At 44.6% G+C, this 21,555-nt stretch overlaps 1 protein-coding gene across 3 annotated transcripts in view; it reads right to left on the bottom strand.

Moving 5' to 3' along the window:
• The window catches only part of LOC310860657 (unconventional myosin-XVIIIa-like), a 73,046-nt gene that overhangs the window by 10,834 nt on the left and 40,657 nt on the right, over nucleotides 1-21,555 (bottom strand). For all 3 annotated transcript variants that reach the window (XM_083767731.1, XM_083767732.1, XM_083767733.1), the window contains 14 exons: nucleotides 21,146-21,235; nucleotides 20,825-20,944; nucleotides 20,354-20,474; nucleotides 18,745-18,872; nucleotides 18,156-18,310; nucleotides 13,282-13,405; nucleotides 12,653-12,853; nucleotides 10,665-10,775; nucleotides 10,068-10,172; nucleotides 9,731-9,877; nucleotides 8,170-8,283; nucleotides 5,562-5,678; nucleotides 3,082-3,165; nucleotides 781-918 (listed from right to left, as the gene is read on the bottom strand). In XM_083767731.1, the coding sequence (XP_083623857.1) occupies nucleotides 781-918; nucleotides 3,082-3,165; nucleotides 5,562-5,678; nucleotides 8,170-8,283; nucleotides 9,731-9,877; nucleotides 10,068-10,172; nucleotides 10,665-10,775; nucleotides 12,653-12,853; nucleotides 13,282-13,405; nucleotides 18,156-18,310; nucleotides 18,745-18,872; nucleotides 20,354-20,474; nucleotides 20,825-20,944; nucleotides 21,146-21,235 (1,755 nt within the window). The remainder of the gene's footprint in view (nucleotides 1-780; nucleotides 919-3,081; nucleotides 3,166-5,561; nucleotides 5,679-8,169; nucleotides 8,284-9,730; nucleotides 9,878-10,067; nucleotides 10,173-10,664; nucleotides 10,776-12,652; nucleotides 12,854-13,281; nucleotides 13,406-18,155; nucleotides 18,311-18,744; nucleotides 18,873-20,353; nucleotides 20,475-20,824; nucleotides 20,945-21,145; nucleotides 21,236-21,555) is intronic.

Below are 21,555 nucleotides of genomic sequence, written 5' to 3'. Positions count from 1 at the left end.
TTTGTTTTTAATAATGGTGGGGTTCTGGTTACGGGAGAAGAAAGTAGGCTATTTTGCCAGTTGCACATTTTCAGATGTCCTAAAGTCTATTGTGAATGTCAATGTTTTCATAAATGTATTTTTGACATACAGTACTTTATAGGGCAGCGGTTCGCAAACATTTACATGCCAAGTTTCCCTGAATAACCATACCATGTGACGGCCCCCTACAGTGAAATGGTTTTAAGAAAACCTGCTCTTTTAGGGTGTGTTTGGAAATGCGCACCGGGAATGTGCTCCGTTTTTTGAGTGTGGTCATTTTAAGCAGTTAGACCATGGGCCAAGGTGAATCATGAACACTTGTATGGTGATTTATGCTTGCCTTAGCTAGCTTAGATTTCGCCCCCAGGAGTGCAGCGCACCAGATTTTCGAACGACAACGCACTGTGCACTGTGCGAGAGTGCACTGAATAAACAAACGAGAAGAGGGCACAGAGGCGCTCAGTGAGAATTTCTGAACGCACCCTTAATGTTTGATAACAATGACATGCTAAAAATAGGGATCATGTTGAAAGTTGTCAGTCTGCCACAACAATCTTTTGAAATCAATTTGAATTGAAATGGAAAAATGTTATATGTATTCATTTTTTAGGACATTTCTTCCTCCTTTTCCCTCTCCATTCTAATCGCCCCCATGGCGCCCCAAGGCAGCCACCGTGGGGTTGGCGGCCCCCACTTTGAAAACCTGTGGCATACTATACTATAGGGCGTACATACAGTATAAAGCAGCAAATATCTCACCTCTAGGCGTTTGATCTGAGTTCTCTCATACTCCAGTTTAGTCTCCAGCTCACGGATCTTAGCTTCCTGACGACTTACTAGAGATTTCTCCACCATGGACTGCTCCTGGAACTCAATATGGCTCTGCAGGGAGTGGAGCTGAGAAAGGCACAGACGCACACACACACACACACACACACGTACGCACATGCACGCACGCACACACACACACACACACACACACTGAACCTCAACCTCATAAAAGCACAAATGCATGCAGTTACTCTCTGAGCAATCTGAGAACCAATCGTCAAAAAATAAAGGAAAAACAGCGCCCTCTTTTCCTTGAGAGACTCTGTGAGGAGCACTGCTCAATTGAAAAAAACTCCTCTTTGGCCTGTTTTATTTCACCTCCTCTTAAAGGGCGACTTTGTTTATTTTTTAACATGAATCCTATTCTATTATGATGAGTAAATCTGCGTAAATCTGCCATCCACAAGTTTATGTCATTTTTTCATGCTACCCACCTCACAGTAGAGATACAAATCTACAACATTGTCCTTTACATAATACGTGTTAATTGATTAGTGATTAGTAATATAATGCGAACAGAAAAGCATTTTTTGATAAGGCTGTTTTCTCGGCAGATGCCATCATTGTGTTTCCGGGGTATATGACGAGCCCCAGCCTAGATGATCCCTCATCTGATGGAAGGAGAGTTGGCTTAGTTTGGAGCGGTTGATCTGGAATCAGCATAAAGGCTCTATGAAGTGAAAGGATCAATGCCCTGCACTTGTTGAGAGACGTATCTTTTTTCTTCGTAGTCTTATAACTGGAAAAAGGATGAAAGGCAGATGAAAGAGAAAGAAAGAGAAAGAAGGAAAAAAAAAAGACCCCGAAACACACATGGCACCTGATGAATGGTTCTGCATCTGAGACCAGGAGGATTTGGAGTTCCCTTTTGAAGTCATTAAAGAAGGCAGATTTTCTCCCACTGGTAATATGACAACCACCAGAAGGTCAGAGGCTTTAGATGGCTATCGCAGCCTCCCTTTGGTAGATCTTAACAATGCCTTACAGCCTGCTACGTGTGAGCATGGAGAGCAGCGCCAGCAGGAGGACAGAAATCCTTGCACATGATGGGAAGGACTCGGATGCAGCAGCACGAACATACAGTATGACTTCTCTAGTGAATATTCTGAGGGGAGGATTAACCCATTCTGACCTGAGATCAGATTCATACGAGGTTTCCACTGGACACACACTGGTCTGATTAACCCATTCTGACCTGAGATCAGATTCTAAAAATGTCAATCGCTCTTCGATTTTTCAAAAATAGCAGACCTACAAGCTCGTATCGCGCCACTCGGTGGCGCGATATGAGCTTGTAGATCTGCTATTTTTAAATAGCTAAAGCATAACATGATGCTGACACCAAAATGGGTGCCCGTTCAGAATGGATTAATGTGTGAGCTGAACAGCCCGCTCCAGGATCTCACAATGATGAGGAGTGATAATAAGAATTTATGTGAAGAGAGAGTGTTCTATTTTTTTTACCTCTGTAATCATCCCATCCAATTTTCACATCCAGTGCCGAAATTAATCACGTTCGCAATTTTGCCCAATCATCACTTTTTTTTTTATCACATACACAATCCAATCCACCTGAACATAAACAAACCGTCACTGACGACCACACATTTACTGTCTTTTCTTTTGGCTACCTGGAGGAAATCTCTGCCATTTACCAAAATCAATGTTTTGATGTTTCACACAAAGTCATAATATTACTGTGGAAGTGGAAATTGAAAGTGGCATTGTAGGAGGGAGCAACTCTGCCACATCACTGTGAGAGAGGCTGTTGAGGTCAGAAGTGAAATTTTAACAAAAGACAAGTGGTGGATTTAATGTTTGAAGGAGAAGGCAGTAAAATACTGTAAGTGCAGGTAGCAGGGTTACATACACATACTAGTGTGCGTGCGTGCGTGTGTGCGAGTGTCAGAGAAAGAGAGGAGGCAGTACACATGACTCTCCTCGCTTTAGGTTTTAAAATCATAGCTCATTTCCTTGCCGTTTTCACCAAATTCTCAAGTAGAAATGTGCGCTCAGTAGAGCGCAAATCTCAACCAGGAGACATTAGACTCTACTGTCTCTAATGATTAGGTGGAGGTCGCTTGAGTTATGTGCTTATGTCACTCTACAAAAATAGCGTATTTTCAACGGGGAGGGGAAAGAATGGCACAACACCTCTGCACCGAAGCATAATAAATATTAGTTGAAAGCGTCAAGGCAGCGTGTGTCTCATATGGTCCTTATTTGTACCTTCTCCTGGATCTCCTGCTTCTCCTTTGAGGCTTCTTCTAGCTGGGCCTGTAGATCACTGATCTGGGTCAAGTCCCTGGCAGACTAGAGCACAAACCAAAAACACAGAGTCACTAAACCAGGAGAGAGAGAGAGAGAGAGAGAGAGAGAGTGTGTGTGTGGCGTGCGCATGTGAGACATTTTGGGCATGCAGGTCTGCATGTACACACAGACCTTTGTACAAAAAAGTCTATGTGCTAGAATGTAGACACTCCAGTGAATTGTTAGACACTGAGCAGGCCTTCAAGCGCGCTCTTTAAAATCCTCCGGTAGCCACGCCCCCTCCCCCTCCACACACACACCTGCTGCAAACGGACACGAGCTCCTTATGTTTGGTAGTAAATAATGTTACCGTAATTCATCTACATACTGTAACAAACTGCATGACTCGACTCGTTTTTATTTTGCAGGTGAGTTAGCGACCTGTATACATATATATTTATAGAATAAATACAGATACAATGTTTTGTTTGGGGTATCACAGCACCAACTCATTGTATGTAACTTCATTCTTAACTGTTTACCAATGATAGTTGAAAGATCTAGATTTCTATGTCCAAAGTCCCCACAGCTTCCTTCCTAAAATGTATTATGTATCTGATATAAAACTTAACATTACATATGTACACCTACATATACTAGGCTGTGTTGTGACAGGACATAATAGGCTGTACTGTATACTACTAGGCTGTATATGTAATCAGAAGGATGCAGTATACATATACTGTTGCTTGTGAGTTGTGACCGTGTATTGTACAGTATGTAGCTCTTGGTCAGCTCACTTTCCTTCTACCTTACTTACTTACTCTCAAAGTTCATGGTGTCTCTCTCAACCTGCTCCGCAGGTACACCAGCCAGGGTGGTGACCCCAGACCCTCAGCTCAGCGTCTTCTCAGCCCTGACTGAATCCATTCTCCTGTGAATGCTGGACCCTAGAGCCTGCCCTAAATCCCTGACTACTGCACTACACCAGAATGCTGTGTGCAGTACTAAACATCCAACAGCAGAGTGAGAAGATGGCAGCCAGGAGAATGAGGCTGGTCAGTGTCATTGATACTGGGAGGAAGCTGGTACTGTCCAGCTAGCCTGACGTATGGAGGATGGAGATGACTGGAGACGCCGCTGGAGGGCTAGCTCATCTGTGTCGGAGGCTCTATCAGCTCAAGGTAGGAACTTAGTGTTTTTGCTGCTTGTGTTGTGTTCTGTGTGTATACTAGTGTACTTCAAACTGGTGTACTATTACTGTCATTTTGGGACCCAATGACTGGGTCTTTCTTTCTTTCTTTTGGTACAGGGAAAAATACCTATAGTCATGTAGTCATTCAAATGTGGCTGTATCCAACAAAAATGTTTTGTGCCTTTGAAAACGAGTTAGTTTTTGTCCAGCTCATGAATGTAGCTTGTGATAGTATGATTAGTGAAACCCTAATCTTAACCCATGGTATGTTGCATGATTCCCACAACTATTGTGCCGGGTAGGTCTATGATGGACCCACCCGACACAACAGTGTTGGTCCCCAGGTTGCTCTCAGTCAGGATGGTGGTCCCTGGGTCAAAATCAGTTGAAAATCCCTGTGCTAGGAGATGTTTACACCATTAGGAAGGGTAAAAGCTAATTGAAGACAATCTTGAGCTGGTAAATAATGGATGAAAAGAACCTCAGCTAGCCGTCCTTTTCCGATAGTTGATGTTGTAGTGGCAAGCTCAAACTATACCTTGCCACTCGGCTGGGCACATGCATATAGAAATCGTTTTTTGACGCGTATATAATATATTGTCCAGGCATTGACTGCTGTAGGGTGAGGTTCCCATTTATTCAACACATTATGTAATACAGCAGTTTTCTTTATGCAAGATTAAAATGATACGGTAAAAAACGTGTGATCTCTTAGCCTGTTTGTGCCCATACCTTCCAAACCATTCAACCTGGCTTGTTGCACCTGTGTTCTCATATGCCAATCCTTGTGACACACACCCCCCATGGTGAACCCGCCCATCAAACAGTTTAAAGGCACACACAGGCAGAAATGGCTCCTTCAGATGTTGTTTCCCGTGGTGTTGTTTCCCATGGCAACACTGACAAACACAGATGTCCACGAAAGTTGGAACGTCAGTGCAGCTGCGTTATTGTTCACAGCCTGAATCCTCAATTAATGTCATCTGCTGTGAACCAACCAAGCAGCGTCTCTCTTTGATAGCAGTGTATATTGACTTGGCAACATACTGTACATAAACTGCAGTATATTACTCACATTGTAAATCCATTCTACTAAAGAATAAACAAGAGCAATAACTGGGTAATGCAAATGGCTACGGCAGCCTTCATTTTAACATGCTACATTGACCATAATTCACGTGGCAGCCACCTGCGCATATATATATACATATACTCTGCTAAAATATAACATCATACTCTGGTGTGTCAACGTAGTATGGCTTACTTGGGCGACTGCAGCCTTGTGCTTCTTCATCAACTCATTCATGTCCTCCTGATCCTCCTCCATACGCGACTGCAGGTCATTCTTCTCCCTCTGCAGACGGCTCACCTGCTCATCCAACTGAGAGAGAGAGAGAGAGAGAGAGAGAGAGGATAGTTTAGAATAGTGTCAGGCTTTGTCTGTGAGCTATTGAATGTGATAAAGGGTCATTAGCCCAGCAGGCCTGGGCAGTCCTGGATTCATCTAATGGCTATAAAACACAGTCTGGCCAGTGTTCTAGCTTGGAGAATGCGACCAATTGGAGATAATCAACAGGACCATTTACTGTAGGCGGGGGAAAGTGCAGCCAGCCCAGCAGGGCTATGGAGGTGTTCCATATACAGTTCATCCACTCTTTTTAAGAGAGACAGACCCAGACTCCCCCAAGACCTTTTCCTTGCCACAGACATAGCAATTAACATGCAGAGCATTGTCTACAATCATTTCTAAAAATTCGAGGACTGTCACTTGACTGTCATTCAATAGCAGAAGCAGACAAAATTGAAGATAGATATCCATGGCTGGATGAGGTGTGGACATTAATACTGATACTGTACTATTGCACGTTATTCCATGTTCACAGCTGTGGCAGAGAAGGAAACAGTAGGGTGTGAGTTGCTCCAGGCCCCTGGCTCATTAGAGCTGTTTTTGTTTTGCTTTGTCTTTTTTTTTCTTCCTCTCTCTCATCTAGTCATTATGTCAATTCCTCCCATGTGTATTATACTATAGTCCCTGTCACTACAAACCCCTAATGCTGGTCTTGGGGAGGCCGTAGACAACGATATCTCTCCCACACTAGATGTGACATCGATGACCGATTCTTTCCACTTCCTTCACAGTATAGTTCCCAACTAGCCTGTAGGGGTGGCTTGTGCAGCGGCAGAGATAACCTTACCGAACCGGCTTCCCCATCCGTGAATACGGTCAATTGTGTTTGTTGGAGCACCTGGCCAAGGCGGAGTTGCCTAGTCATAACAAAGGAACTTTAACCAGTGGTGGAAAAAGTACTCAAATGTTTTACCATTCTGACCTGAGATCAGATTCATACGAGGTATCCACTGGACACACACTGGTCTGATTAACCCATTCTGACCTGAGATCAGATTCTAAAAATGTCAGTCGCTCTTCGATTCTTCAAAAATAGCAGACCTACAAGCTCGTATCGCGCCACTCGGTGGCGCGATATGAGCTTGTAGATCTGCTATTTTTCAATAGCTAAAGCACGACATGATGCCAACACCAAAATGCGTTCCCGTTCAGAATGGGTTAAGTAAAAGTATCAATACTGTAATATAGAAACACTTCATTATAAGTCCAGAATTCAAAATATCAAAATGTACTTAAAAGTACCAAAAGTAGAAAGTAGTCTTTAAGCAGAATGTCTCATTTCAAGTATAAATCAAACGTATAAATACATCTTTTGAAAATAGCAGGTCTACAAGCTCACAATGTGTCGCATTGCGACGCATTGTGAGCTTGTAGATTTGCCATTTTGAAATGGCCGAAATGTATATAGGGCTGAAGTGGGTAATGTATGTTTTGTAATAATAATTCAAATCTACAAAATAACTAGTAACTAAAGCTGTCAAATGAGGTTTATAGAGTAAAGTTAACTCCATAGATAGACACATAAAAAACAGAAAAAGTACCACAATCACGGCACTCTGACTTTAACTACTGTAATACTTAGTCAGGCGGAGGCTGTCTAAGTGTGCATGTCGCTTAATTTGCTCGCCTGGGTATTTAAATGGTAAATGGTGCATTTATATAGCGCCTTTATCCAAGGCGCTTTACAGAGATTGTGCATTACATTCACCCATTCATTCACACACCGATGCCGGGGGAAACCATGCAAGGCACCAACCAGCACATCAGGAGCAATCAGGGGTTCAGTGTCTTGCTCAAGAACACTTCGACACTAACTCTGCGGGAGCCTGGGTTCAAACTGGCAACCTTGCGGTTCCCATCCAGCCACTCTACCCCCTGAGCCACTGCCTCCCGATGCGTGTGTGAAAAGGGCATGGTGCTGGGTCACAGGCACAGCGTGCATGGCCTGTTGCTGTCCATCAGCGGTGGTGCTGAAACATTCAGCACTCGATGCATGCAGAGATAGTGTATGCATCTGTTGGTTTGTCCACTGTATCCCGACTGGCAGAATATTTGCTTTATCTTGTTGCTTGCTTGTTCTGAAGCATGCAATGGTTAAATAAATAACAATGTGTGTTTTAGAATGAGTGAATGACCCCTCAAGAGTCCCCCCCCCCCCTCTATGCTGAGATTCAGTTATTCAGTCAAAGATTGACGAAAGGTTTATATAATTGCAGTTTGCACAAAAATATATTTCTGTGGGAGCAAAACTCAAAATGCTAATGTCTGATTTATAGATGTTGCAAATGCAAATATTGTATTGTAGCAGGCTAAAGTGTACACTTCCATGTCAATATCAGACCACTTGTCTTGTCAGACCACAAACGACGTGTTTTTTCAACACCAGTACAAACCCAAATGATACTTTATTTGGGTTGAATACTTTAATTAACAACAGTACAGCAATTACCATTCACAGACTCACCGCCATCTTAGCTTTGACCATATCCTCCATTTGGATGTGCAGGTCCTCCATTTCAATCTCCATGCCCTTGCGGGCCTTCACGGCTGCAACGCACGTGAACTCCGACTCCTCCAGCTGGGAGAGAAAGGAAGGACAATGGAGGAAGATAGGCGCGGATGAGAATGAGCTGTGGTGATTGGTCAAGGATGTCTCTACAAACACCACAACACTCAGAAGGCTGACGATGATTAAAAAGAAGGTAGAAGAAACAAGTGCAAATGCGTTCATGTCGAACGTGCAGTTTGTCTTGCTCAATAAATAATGTTGGGAGGATGGTCACAAAGCCAGGCAAGTTGAACTGCAGAGGTTTATTTAACCACTTTCAACATCCCTACAGTATTTTCATTCTTTTCAAACAATTTCAAAATGTCACGATGTTGCGTGTTTACAAGCATTAGCTTCTAGGCCTGACCTTTAACTAAAGTGTTACCTGGTAGTTTTAACGGCAGTTTCATGAGATTATAATGCATTATGACCAGCATACGCCCGACCTTCATATACAGTCTTATGGAGACTCATAAGGTGCGTTCAGACTTAGATGCATGGTTAGACGATTACTGTACATACAAAGTCAAAGCAAAGATGAGAAGTTGCACGAGCGCCACGAACGGGCCGTGGAGCGACCTGGCGCAGCACAAACGGGATGAACCGAGGCGAATATTTAACCCATTCTGACCTGAGATCAGATTCATACGAGGTTTCCTCTGGACACACAGTGGTCTGATGAACCCATTCTGACCTGAGATCAGATTCTAAAAATGTCAGTCGCTCTTCGATTTTTCAAAAATAGCAGACCTAAAAGCTCGTAGCGCGCCACTCGGTGGCGCGCTACGAGCTTGTAGATCTGCTATTTTTCAATAGCTAAAGCATAACATGATGCTAACACCAAAATGGGTACCTGTTCAGAATGGGTTAAATTCAAGTCTGAACCATAGACTGTAAAAAATATGGACAAAGCGTTCTCCGGGTCTAACATGAACGTAAAATGAAGCCTGTCTCAGTCCTTGTATTGTAAGTCGCCATCTTTCTAGATCCGTTTGGGCCCAGCTGTCCCATTGGCTGGCCCAGACAACGAGGCGGGACTTCCCCCCCCCCCTTCTTCTCCGTTGGTTTTTATTTTGACTCGAGTGGGAGGGGAATCCCGATCATAGACTGTAACGGTAGCCACGCCCCTCAGAACATGCGCGACTTTATGGTCATTTCTTTAAATTAATGGGACCATAATTTTCCAAAAATAATATTATGAAATGAGAAATGAGACTTTAAACTAGTGACTGGAAGAAGAAAGTATTCATGACCATGTTTATTAAGGAGTTGGGCCCAAATACATGGACTTCTCTGGGGCTATGGGTTTTTCTGGGTCCAATGACAGCGCCACAACAGGCCATTATATGAACTTTCAGGAAATCCCGATTTCCTCAGTGGCTTCACAAAATATCTGTCTGACTGCCCCCCTGGTCTGAACGCACCTTTAGTGTTGTTCCACTTCCACCACCCCTTTTTAGTAAATATAGTGTTGTACTTGATTTTTAAGTTGGGCGATCTCTCTCTTGTTGGGGGCATTGCTCTTCAGGTGGTCCAGCATGATCTGGGTGTCAGCCAGCAGCACCTTGGTTCTCTTAAGATCTTTCTTTAGCTTCTTCTCTGTCTCCACATCCCTTTGGCCCACCTGAAACACAAGGCACTTTACTATAGCATCACCGTGTCAAAATACTACTGTGTGCTACTTCAGAGACCCACAGCACAAGAGTAGACTCCAAAGGGAATCTTTTAAAGGGTTTCCGACTGCAATACGCAATAAGTGCTCTACTTGAGCGCGAGGGTGTGCACACTCACACAAAAACGTGTGCAGCCATTACCTGGTCCTGAGCACTCAGCAGTTTGGACTCCAGCTCCCTTTTGTCACGCAACACTTTCTGCTTGTCGTCATACTCCTCCTCGAGCTGCACCTCCATCTGCTTCAGCTGTAGGACACACACACACACACACACAACACACAACACACACACCACAACACACACACCACACACACACACGCGCACACACATAGGTTCACATAACGACGCCTAACAAAGTCAGACACAACCCCATCTATCACAGCAGGACACGACTGCTCTCACAGGTCAAAGACAAATGGGCCGATGTTCAGAGGACAGTGAAGCATGTAATCACAGTGTAATGCACATACTGTAGTTACAGACAAAAACTTTGATGTGGCACAGTATGAGATAAAAAATGTAAATATCTACTAGTCTGACGACATGCGGTTGAAACGGAGTATTAAGCATCCAAGACATTAACAAGGTCATGTTAGGCATTGGTGGAATGTATGAGCATACTGTAGTAGTTTAACACACGGTTTCATGCACAAGTGTGTGTTTGCAAAGGAAGCTGTCAAAGCTCCCTTATTGAGCCTTATTTATCGTTGATTCAAGAGGTGTTAGAAATGATGAGACCTTCTTATTGCAGGACTGTCTGATCTCCTCCACCTCGTCGTCCTTGCTCTCCATTTCTTTGGATTGGTTCTGACGCTGTCTCTCCATCTCCATCTCGAGGCGTAGCTTGGCCTGAAGAGTGAGGAGACAGATGCTGTGCTCAACAGTGTGACGCACCTCAAACAGACACAACAAATATATGCCATGGATGTTATTCTTTATCGCATGGCTCCTTCTCAGCAGGGTCGACACGACTGACGCACATGTTTACATTAGGCAGTTTTTTTCAAACAACACTTGAGGAAAGGGTCGTACGAGCCTTATACATGGTGTGTCAGTGCAAAGTCTACAGAGACGCTCGACAACAAAAAGTATAGCGTCAAAGCAGAGCATGTGAGCGGAGCGGAGCGGCCGATAATTCCGCTCTTCGCTCTCGGCGGCTTTTGTTTACGCTCGCTCCGCGCTCACGTTCATCTCCCCCCACGGCGCTCAGCGCTCACCTTCATTTACGCATGGAGCGCTCCCCGCTCCGGGCTCGCTCCGAGCTCCACTCAGATGCCCGCTCCGCTCAGCAGAAAGAAATGACGGGGGGGAAAAATAAAATGCTGTTTTCCTGAAATTGGCTAATTAAACGTGAAGGCCTTCGTTTTTTTTGGAGCATGATGTAAATTAGCTTGATTTCGTTATTTAAAATATCATAGAATAATTAAAACAGACCCAGTTCAAATGTATCAACCGAAGTATGGCATTTGTTTTAATGTACCTTAGGCTACCCATCGTCATGTGTCCAAATCCAAAAGAACAGATATGTAAACTGTCGACACGCAATGTCTGTCTATTCTCATGGACAGTCCGTGAAGCAGATTACGGGTATGGGCTTGAGAGCAGGCTCGGCGCCAGGATGAAAGACCGAGGGGGCAATTGAGATTTTGAGGGGGCACAAAAGGCAAAGAGGTTGATTTAAGGGCGCAAATATCCCCTTTGCCCCCCCCGTGGTGCCGGGCCTGCTTGAGAGGCAATGATTGATGTAAACTGCTAGCCAAGCTTGCACAGTGCCGTGCCGTGTGCACGGAGCGGCTCGGAGCGGAGGACAGTTCTCGCTCCGGAAGTCTATCTGACCCATTTAAAAACCCGATCCAGGCCCAGGCCGTAGCGTAACGGTCTGGGCACCGGACTGGTAATCCAGTCGCAGTGTGCCGCGGGTTCGACTCCCGGACCCGACACGGCCTTTATTGCATGTCATCCCCCCATCTCTCTCCCGTTTCCTGTCAGCCTACTGTCTGTCCCTTCAAAAATCAATAAAAAATATATAAAAACCCGATCCGCGCTCACGTCAAAATCCCCTCGCTCCGCGCTCCGCTCCGCTCACATGCTCTGCGTCAAAGTAAAGAAAACCTTATATCTAATATATCAAATATTGTACTATTAAATACTATTAAAGTACTATTAAATTAGCGGTTTTTCTTTTCCTTTCGGCCTTCCCCTAAATTCATGTCCTCTTTCACTAAATCCATAAATCTTCTCTTTGGTTTTCCTCCTCTGGCAGCTCCAACCTCAGCATCCTTCTATCGATATATTCACTATCCCTCCTCTGTACGTGTCCAAAACCATCTCAGTCTGGCCTCTCTGGCTTTATCTCCAAAACACCTAACATGTGCTGTCCCTCGGATGTACTCATTCCTGATCCTATCCATCCTATCCATTAGTTTGCGCCGTAAACTAACGCGGACACTGCTGTTGTGAATTCAGCGATAACACAATGTGTCTCATACCTGCTCCAGCATCTGGATGGTTCCCTCGCCCATGTCTCATACCTGCTCCTAAAAACTTGCAACGAGTTGTGCGACCTCTCCTCTTTCCAGTTGTGCGACCTCTCCTCTTTCCAGTTGTGCGACCTCTCCTCTTTCCAGTTGTGCGACCTCTCCTCTTTCCAGTTGTGCGACCTCTCCTCTTTCCAGTCAATCATACCTGCTCCATAACACAACGTGCCCCTCGCCCATGTCTCATACCTGCTCCAGCATCTGGATGGTTCCAGCCTGTTCGTCCAGTTCCTCCTCCTGGTCTTTGACCTTGGCTTCGAGGTCGCGGAGTTGCTTCTTGACCTTGGCCAGCGAGGCCTCGTCCGTGGACTCCTTGGAGGTGAGGTCGTGCAGCTCCGCCTCTAACTGCTGCACTTTCAGGTTGGCAGAACACAGCTCAAGGTCCTTGTCCTGCCGAGTGATGAGAGAACGTTAGAAACACAGCTCAAGGTCCTTGTCCTGCCGAGTGATGAGTTTTGTATGTTTTGTAAACAAAATCTATAAAATAACTAGCAACTAAAGTTTTCAACTAATCGTAGTGGAGTAAAAGTACAACATTTGCCTCTGAGGTGTAGTGTAGAAGTAAAAGTACAGAATAATGGAAATACTCCAGTGAAGTAAAAGTACCTTGGAATTGTACTTAAGTACAGTACTTGAGCAAAAGTACTTGACACCACTGTACACACACACACGCAAACACACACGCACGCACACGGAACCCGGAACAACCCCATTGTGCCATATATAGACATGGTAGACCAGATGCATGGTCCCCTGCAAGGACATCAGGTTCTATGAAGGGTATGTGTTTGTGGTGCAGCCTACTGTACATACTGTACCTGCAGCTGCTGGCGGAGGCTGAACATCTCCCCAGTCATCATGTCCTTCTCTCTGGCCAGCTTCTCTCTCTGGCTCCTCTCTCTCTGTACCTCCGCCTGAGATTGGCCCTGTTCCAGGTCAAATCTGAAACACACGCGCACGCGCACACACACACACACACACACACACACACACACACACACACACACACACACACACACACACACACACACACACTTGAGTGGGATGATGAATATTTACTACTGAAGACTGCGACCATATTCTACTGTCCATTGCGCTCAGAGATTACACATACTATATACTATTACTTTCAAATATCAAGTGAGGAAATTCCCTTATTAGAACAATTTCTATCAGCAAATGTATACTGTATAATCTGCAACTTTCAGAAACCTTACTCGTTCTGTAACTTTCTTTATGTTATGAATGTTGTCTCATTAGTATGGGTAATCTCACTACACAGACGTGACTGTTGTTATCGTTATGAACGTATCTGTACCGTTCATTTAAATTTGGATTATAACGGTGCACATGTTTTATTCAACTGTCAGCGTGGCGGCCATGTTAAACTGTTAAGTGTTCTGTGCTGTCAGCTCGGTGTAATTCTCCCTTTCTCTCCCGGAGCACAACTCAAAGTAATTCCTCCCCCGAAAGCGTCTTCAATGAGCCACCGGGGAGAGTTCACGGTTTGCCACAGCCATGGAATTCTGAAGTGCTTATAGAGTCTGGAGTCATTTTCCACATCAGCCAATGCAACGCCGGCGATTACAGACCGCCTCCACAATTCAAATGAGTCACTACTGTGTCCTAAGTCCAGATGTCTGAGTCACTCATCAAGGACAAAGGAGTGAGGCGTTTCATAATACAGTATCTATAGTGTGTGTGTGTGTGCGCGTGTGTACAGACAGACAGACAGACAGACAGACAGACGAGTTTGTCCAGGGACAGCCGAGCACTGATTAATTTGACAGTCAATGTGTGTGCAGATGGCTGGGAGACTAACAGTGAGGGCGTCTCCATAAGGCCGTGGCCACCTGTTATAACCATGCTGTGGGAATGGAAGGTGCATGCTTTACATTAATTGCCAAAAATGAGTCTGAAGAATTGTTTTCCTATGGAGGCAGCAATAGCACCAGACTGTATATACCTGTGCACCCTTGCAATGAAATGACAGCTTTATTAGATGCCACGAGCTGAGCTGCTCTGCAACAGGTTGAACATGGTGGTGTAACAGACAAACCGGGTGCTGGTCTGTCTGGTAGAAGGAACAGGTATACCATTTAAATGTAAAGTAAAACGTTTATTTTTTATTTTTATATATATATATATATTATAATAACTAGCCCTTACCCGTTGTGAGATATTTGCCCCCCCCCCCCCCCCCCCCCCCTTGTGGCCGTGGGGGGTACTGCGCCCGGGTGCGTTTGTAATTGACTAATAAATTCATTAATAATCATTAATGTGGCAAATCGAAGAAAGGGCTTCGTTACGCCCTCCATATTCATATGGTCAATGCCTGTGTGAAAAGTGGGAGTGATTGGTGCAGGCAATGAGGAGCTACGGCAGTCACAGTGACACACAGACAGACATTGTTAGAATTATAGTATGATGATAGTATGATAATAATACATTTATAAATGATGAATATTTTTTTTCAAAAAAGTGTACAGTATTTGTTAACACAAAAAATGCTGGAAACGTATCCATACGCTTTATTAATATCGAACGCCGTACGCGCGAAGCGTATGTATACGTTTTATACGTTTTTTTATTGCTTACTGTACATCAACGTCCTATGCTCCAGGACACCGAGGAAAATAACAGCGATCGTCTCCAGGAAGCTCCAATATGTGATCCGGGAGTAAAAAGCCCCTCCCTCCTGAAAAGAGGTCTGTCTGTGGCGAAGACGCTCCCTCCTCCAATGCCTCCATTACACGTATGGGTCTGCACGGCAACGGCATAGACCAACGCAGATGTCAGGGCATCTAAAATGGAGTTACCCATACTCTAGTAGTAGTCTAGTGTCTGTGAATACACTCGATTCCCCCTCCCCTCCTGTTTCTACATGGTTTCTCCCGAGGAATCTTTGTGGGGGGAGTCTGAGTCTCTTCTGCCCGGATCGCATTGCAGTTTGAGTTCCCTGGCCCCAGGCCACACTGCGCCTTGTAATCGCCTTGCACCGCTCTCTCATTCTCGGAAAAAGATATAACGCAGTCGTGTCGATTTGCCCTCTGCCAGTATATAAACCAAGAATAATCTTCAACGATCGCCATTTCATAACGTTTTCAACACGCACACGGCACACGCCATGATCAACTAACTGCCTGGCTACGTCTTCAGTCTTCACCAGCCATCGCTATCCGTTGTGTGGATCGCCATCGCGTCTTCACTTTGTTTGTTTGGGCAAGAAGCACGATCAGCGATGGAAAAGAGCTTTATATCCACGGCAGATAAGTAATGACGTATTATCGAAGGACCGCCATGATCAACTTACTGCCTACGTCTTCGTCAGCCAATGCAGCCATCATCGCTATCCGTTGTGTGATTGTGGATGTAGGCTATATCCACGGTATCGAGAGAGACGCCCGGCTGTGATATAGGTCTTATCACTGCAATTATAATGAATAAAAAGGCTACAATCACACAACGGATAGCGATGGCTGCATTGGCTGGTGACAACGTAGCCTCGGTCCCAGGCAGTTAGTTGATCATGGCGGTCCCTCGATAATACGTCATTACTTATCTGCCGTGGATAAAACTCTTTTCCATCGCTGATCTCTGCTTCTTTGCCCAAACAAAGTGAAGATAGCGTTGTCCAACAAAGCAGCCAGTTATTTGATCATCTCTCTCTCCTGTGCTTCTTTCCTCAAACATGTCCAGACATGTCAACCTCAACCACTAAACTCACCGATCCAGTAACGCATCTCACCGTTATACTATCGTTCTGAAGGCAGATATAAAAATAAACATAAATAAATTATTGTCATATACATACTACACACTGAATGAAAGCCCTAATTGTCTACTTTTAGGAGGAAAACAAATACATAATATTGATCCCATGTACAGTTTGTCAGTAGGATATTGAATGCAGTTGTTCAGGTCCAACTATTATTCACAAAATAAGGCCTATAGCGACATGTACATATTATATACCGTATGAAACAGAAGACCCTCTGCTTTCATAAGAAAAAAACTAATACTGTAATAATAATAAAAATCACACCCCTGTGAAGTGAGCATTTCCTCATGAAGTTATCATAGCGAGTTATAAAGGTTTAAAGTCACAGAGATTGACAGGCAGATATAAACATAAATAAATTATTATCATATACATACTACACACTGAATGAAAGCCCTGAATGTCTACTTTTAGGAGGAAAACAAATATACAAATATATACAAATATAGTTTGTCAGTAATTGGCTATTGAATGCAGCTTGCGCAACATTGCACTGCTCACTTCACAGGGGTGTGATTTTCATTATTATTACAGTAGAAGTATTTTTCTTATGAAAGCAGAGAGTCTTCTGTTTCATACGGTATATAGTATGTACATTTCGCTATAGGCCTTATTTTGTGAATAATAGTTCTTCTGGTCCATGCATTTTCTGAAATCCTCTCTGGTGGGCGCAAGCTGCATTCAATAGCCAATTACTGACAAACTATACATGGGACCATGTGTATTTGTTTTCCTCCTAAAAGTAGACATTCAGGGCTTTCATTCAGTGTGTAGTATGTATATGATATTATTTGTGTTCATTTTTATATCTTTCTGTCAATGTCTGTCAACTTCAACCTTCCATATCTCTGCTGTTTTTTCAAAAGAGCAGCGTGCTGCGAAAAGCAGGTGTTAGAAAAAGGTCAATATCTCCAGAATGGAAGATGGTAGAATCATAATTTTTTTTTTAAATTGAAGTGGACTAGTTTGGCTTCCTTTTGATTTATGCGGTGTGATTCTCGCTATAAGAGGCCCCTCGCTGTGGGCCCCGAAAAAGTTCAGAAGTCCCAATGTTAATCGCTCAGCACCACCAAGCCTGAGCAAATAGAAAACTCTAGCAATCAATGTGTTAAAATGTAATTTGGTGGGACACGCCCACCAGTTCATTAAGTATGCCTGGTTTGCCTGGTGGGTGGTGATGGGTGGTGATCCACCTGAACTGAAGCCGCACCCACAGCTGTAGTTGTATGATAAAGGGGGAGGGGTAATAATGTGATGTCATGTCACTATATCACTGTTTATTTCATTGGCACGTTTGACTGTCAAGGTTTCAGCCTCCTTTTAAAGTAGCGAAAATAGACAATCTAAAAGGTTGCAAAGCAACACGCTTGTAGATCTGCTATTTTCACTAGTTTGGGTCCTGGGCAAACGTCTCATTTCTCTTTTGGGTTTGAGCTAAAACGTTTGGAAACCACTCGTTTCTAGTACATCCTCAGTCCTCACAACATAAATCTATGTGCTGCTTACTCATACGTTGAGTGCTTCTGTTTAAAGCTAAAGCTGTTATGCAACGTCTTTCGTCAGGCGGCACGGCAGAGTATTATTAGCACCACCAGCAACTGGATAGTTCCATGTCTCCAAAAACATACGTCTCGTAGGAACGAGTGCAGTCACCTTGGCAACATCTCTCTCTCTTTCTCATTTAAACAACTTGCTTGTAAATATCCAAACAGTAAGGGTCTAGTAGTGCCACGCTTATTTTTTGCTTTTCCATAACCTGATTGTCCAGGAGAACCTATTTAAGAACCTTTTCCAGTGGCTCTGTGGCTACAAAGCCACTTGACGCTACCTGCCTGACATACTTTCGTCAATCCATTCATCCATCCACCTATACTATGTACAGATGATGCTACAGGCTCATGTGATACTCACTTGCGCTGTTTCTTCTCCAGCTCATAGTTGCGGGTCTGTTGGCCCTCCAGATGCAGTTTGGTGTCCTGAAGCTCCGCTGTCAGTCTCTGGCATTTCTTCTTCAGCTGCTGCACAGCACGCTGCACGTCCTCATTGTCTGTCTGCAAGTCAGCCGCCTGCAGTGCACGTGCATACACATACTATACTGACTGTAGTACAACTGTACACTTAGTGGTATGAAAATGCTAATGAGAAGACAGACCGTCTCATTCACTCTGGAAGTCAGAGTGTCTGCCTGGACTCATTGTCCTCAGACAGAAGTCTGTCCTTAGTAAGCAGATACCAATCCAGGCTGAGGTAGTGTATGCAACAAATATCCCGTGCATATGCCAGCCAAACACATGTTATAGTAGTAAAATAGAAAGGTCACTAAAGAAATGTTTCTTGCTGTAGTTTCAGCCACACTTAAGACAGAGTGTCAGCAACTTGGCAAGTTCCTGTTACTGAACCTCTAAAGGTGTCTATTTAACCAAAATGGTCAAATTTGCATAATGTGTGTCCTCGACGTCTCGCACGGCATTTGTTGCTGAAACATGAAAATAGGTTTTACCCTCCGTTCCAGATGTCTCTTGCTCTGTTGTTCCGTCTCCAACTTGTCTTCAAAGTCCTGCTGGAGTTTCTTTTTGACGAACTCTATCTCACGAATGGCCCGGTTATACTTTATGCGCCACTCTCCTCCTGGAAGGTAAAAGCAGTGTTGACTGTTAAGTAAAGTTGTGTTGCGTAGATGAGGCGTTCATATTAGGGGGAATACTGTCTTCCCCACATAAAATAAAACGTCTTTCATCAAAACCTTACCGTATCCCAACAGCAATAAGGTCAACGGGACACCGCCCATTTTAAGTTCCTCAGCTATAATAATCTAAATAAAAACCAAATATATGACTGTAATCTTCAATACACCTCAGGTGAAAAGAAGTATTCCGCGTGCGGCATCGTATTTGACGGCGAAGGACACATTTAAGTGGCACTCTCCACAGTTCTTAACGCATTCTGGGCGGGAGCTCCTTTTGGTGTTTTCAAGCATTCTGTCCTACTTTAGCTATTGAAAAATAGCAGATCTACAAGCTCATAGTTAACTTGTAGGTCTGCTATTTAAAAAAAAATATATATATATTTCGATGTCAGGCCTAAATGGTTTAACTGACCCTAATTCTGTACCTGTCAGAGGCTATCGGAGCCACGGCGGCGCCCGGGCACCCTTTGAGGTGCAGCTTCATTTCTAAGCCTTATCATTTTGGTGGCTGTCCATTTCTCCTGCGCACATACCATACCACCGCTGGCTCCTCCATCACAGCGCTCCCCATTAGCATATATATAACATAATGACAGCTTGCAGGGCCACCGGCTCTGATCCCCACGATTATTTTCTCATTCATCGGAGGATTCGGATATGCTCTATAATGGCTTGTCTGCAGGGGGGGGGGGGGGGGGGGGGGGGGAGTGTCGCGGACACAACACCCTCGCTGCAAGCACACCCGGAAGCAACCGAACAAAGACACACAAGCCTGGGATTTAGGGCCGGGGTAGTATGCATCTTAATCCCGTGGCTGTGAATTAGTATTCCCAGATAGGGACACTTAATGCAATTATGCAAGATGTGACCCAGCCGCACTATCATGTTCTCCTGCTTAACCAGCGCAACGGCGGACTCTTATTACCACAGTTGTGACCGCATTTCAAACTGTGCTCATAATCCTTGTCTGAAGGATTCAGCCCAGCAAGTCAGGCAGGCTTATAGGGCAGCGCTGCACATGGTGGCACAAGTCATCTGGAATAAATGTTTGAAAATGCAGTGGGGGTCCATTTGAAATTTTAGTGCAGAGCAAAGCCTGTGAAAACAGCATTGTGAAGAAAAACTCAAATGTATACTGTACCGGTGTATATAAAAAATTAAAACATGCATTCTAATAATATGAATGCACTCGTATTACTCTCTAGGGCATGCTTTAATGGACTAGTTAAAGCCATTGATCTCGGAAGCACGGAGCATATCCAGCCGGAATAATAAATCTCACTTGACATTTATTTGAGCCTTGTTATAAGCTGTGAATGAACATTAGCATTCGAAGCAGCAGCAACAACGACGATCAGGTGGTAAAGGAGCTTTAATGCTTCCGCCCTGTGCCCAGAGCCCACTGGAAGGCGTTCAGACTGACCGGCGTCGTCGTCGTCATCCGCCTCCAACTCCCCGTTCAGCTCGGCGCTCCTCAGGAGCCGGGCCTCCATCACCTCCACCTCCTGTGCCTCCATCTGCTTCTTCGTGGCATCAAACTTGGCCTGTAGGACGGGGACAGATTGGAACAGTGAGCGGGCCAACGGAGCGGCCAGGTGTTCACTGTGGTTCCTGTGGCACCCCGACGCGTGTCCATTTTGAGGCATTGTTTCATCCTCGCGAGTCAAATGAACACTGCAGATTTGATCGTGTGTGTGTGTGTGTGTGCGCGCGTGTGTGTGTGTGTGTGTGTGTGTGTGTGTGTGTGTGTGTGTGTGTGTGTGTGTGTGTGTGTGTGTGTGTGTGTGTGTGTGTGTGTGTGTGTGTGTGTGTGTGTGTGTGTGTGTGTGTGTGTGTGTGTGTGTGTGCGTGCGTGCGTGCGTGCGTGCGTGTGCGTGCGCGTGCGTGTGCGTACCTGTAGGTCCTTCATGTCCTTCTCTAGACGTAGTCGTTCTGAGGTCTCAGTCTCTAATAGCTGTGACGCGGACTCTGCCGTATTCCTCTCATCAGCCAACTCTGCCAACAACTCTGTGATCTAGAGCACGCACACGCAGACACACAGTACATACATCACACACAGCACAGCACAACAGCATGAGAAGCAAAAAGCCTCTTCTGGGTGTAATACAAGCACATCCTTATTACCATACAAGCAGTCAGACCTTCAAATGAATCCATAGGGTGTACCACAGTGACAATTTCAGCAGTGCAACAACAAGACAGAGAGAGAACACACCCTGCTCTCCAGTCGATCGGTGTTCAGCCTCAGCTCATTCCTCTCCTTCTCCACCTTCTCCACCTTTGACCTCTGCAGCTGGAGGTCCTCCTGAGTTGCACCGTGGAGACGTGGAGAAAAGAGACGTAGCCAAAAAGGCAGTGGTGCATGGAAAAAGTGCTCAATTGTTTTCCTTAAGTGAAAAGTATACTGTAATGTACTGTAGAAGTACTCCGTTAGAAGTAAAAGTCCGCTATTCAAAACGTACTTGAGTGAAAGTACAAGAGTATTAGCATGAACATGTACTTAAAGTACCAAAAGTAAAAGTACTCATTGTGCAGAATGTCCCGTTTCAAGTTAAACTAAATTTGGCACTGATCGGTCCAGCGGCTTGCGAGGTTAGCAATGGACACGCACACACACACGCACAC

The sequence above is a fragment of the Protomyctophum parallelum genome (genome assembly GCF_964188405.1).
Source record: "Protomyctophum parallelum genome assembly, chromosome: 1".
NCBI lineage: Eukaryota > Metazoa > Chordata > Actinopteri > Myctophiformes > Myctophidae > Protomyctophum > Protomyctophum parallelum.
Note: the sequence above shows the minus strand (reverse complement) of the source record. Positions and strands in the feature narration are given on the sequence as shown.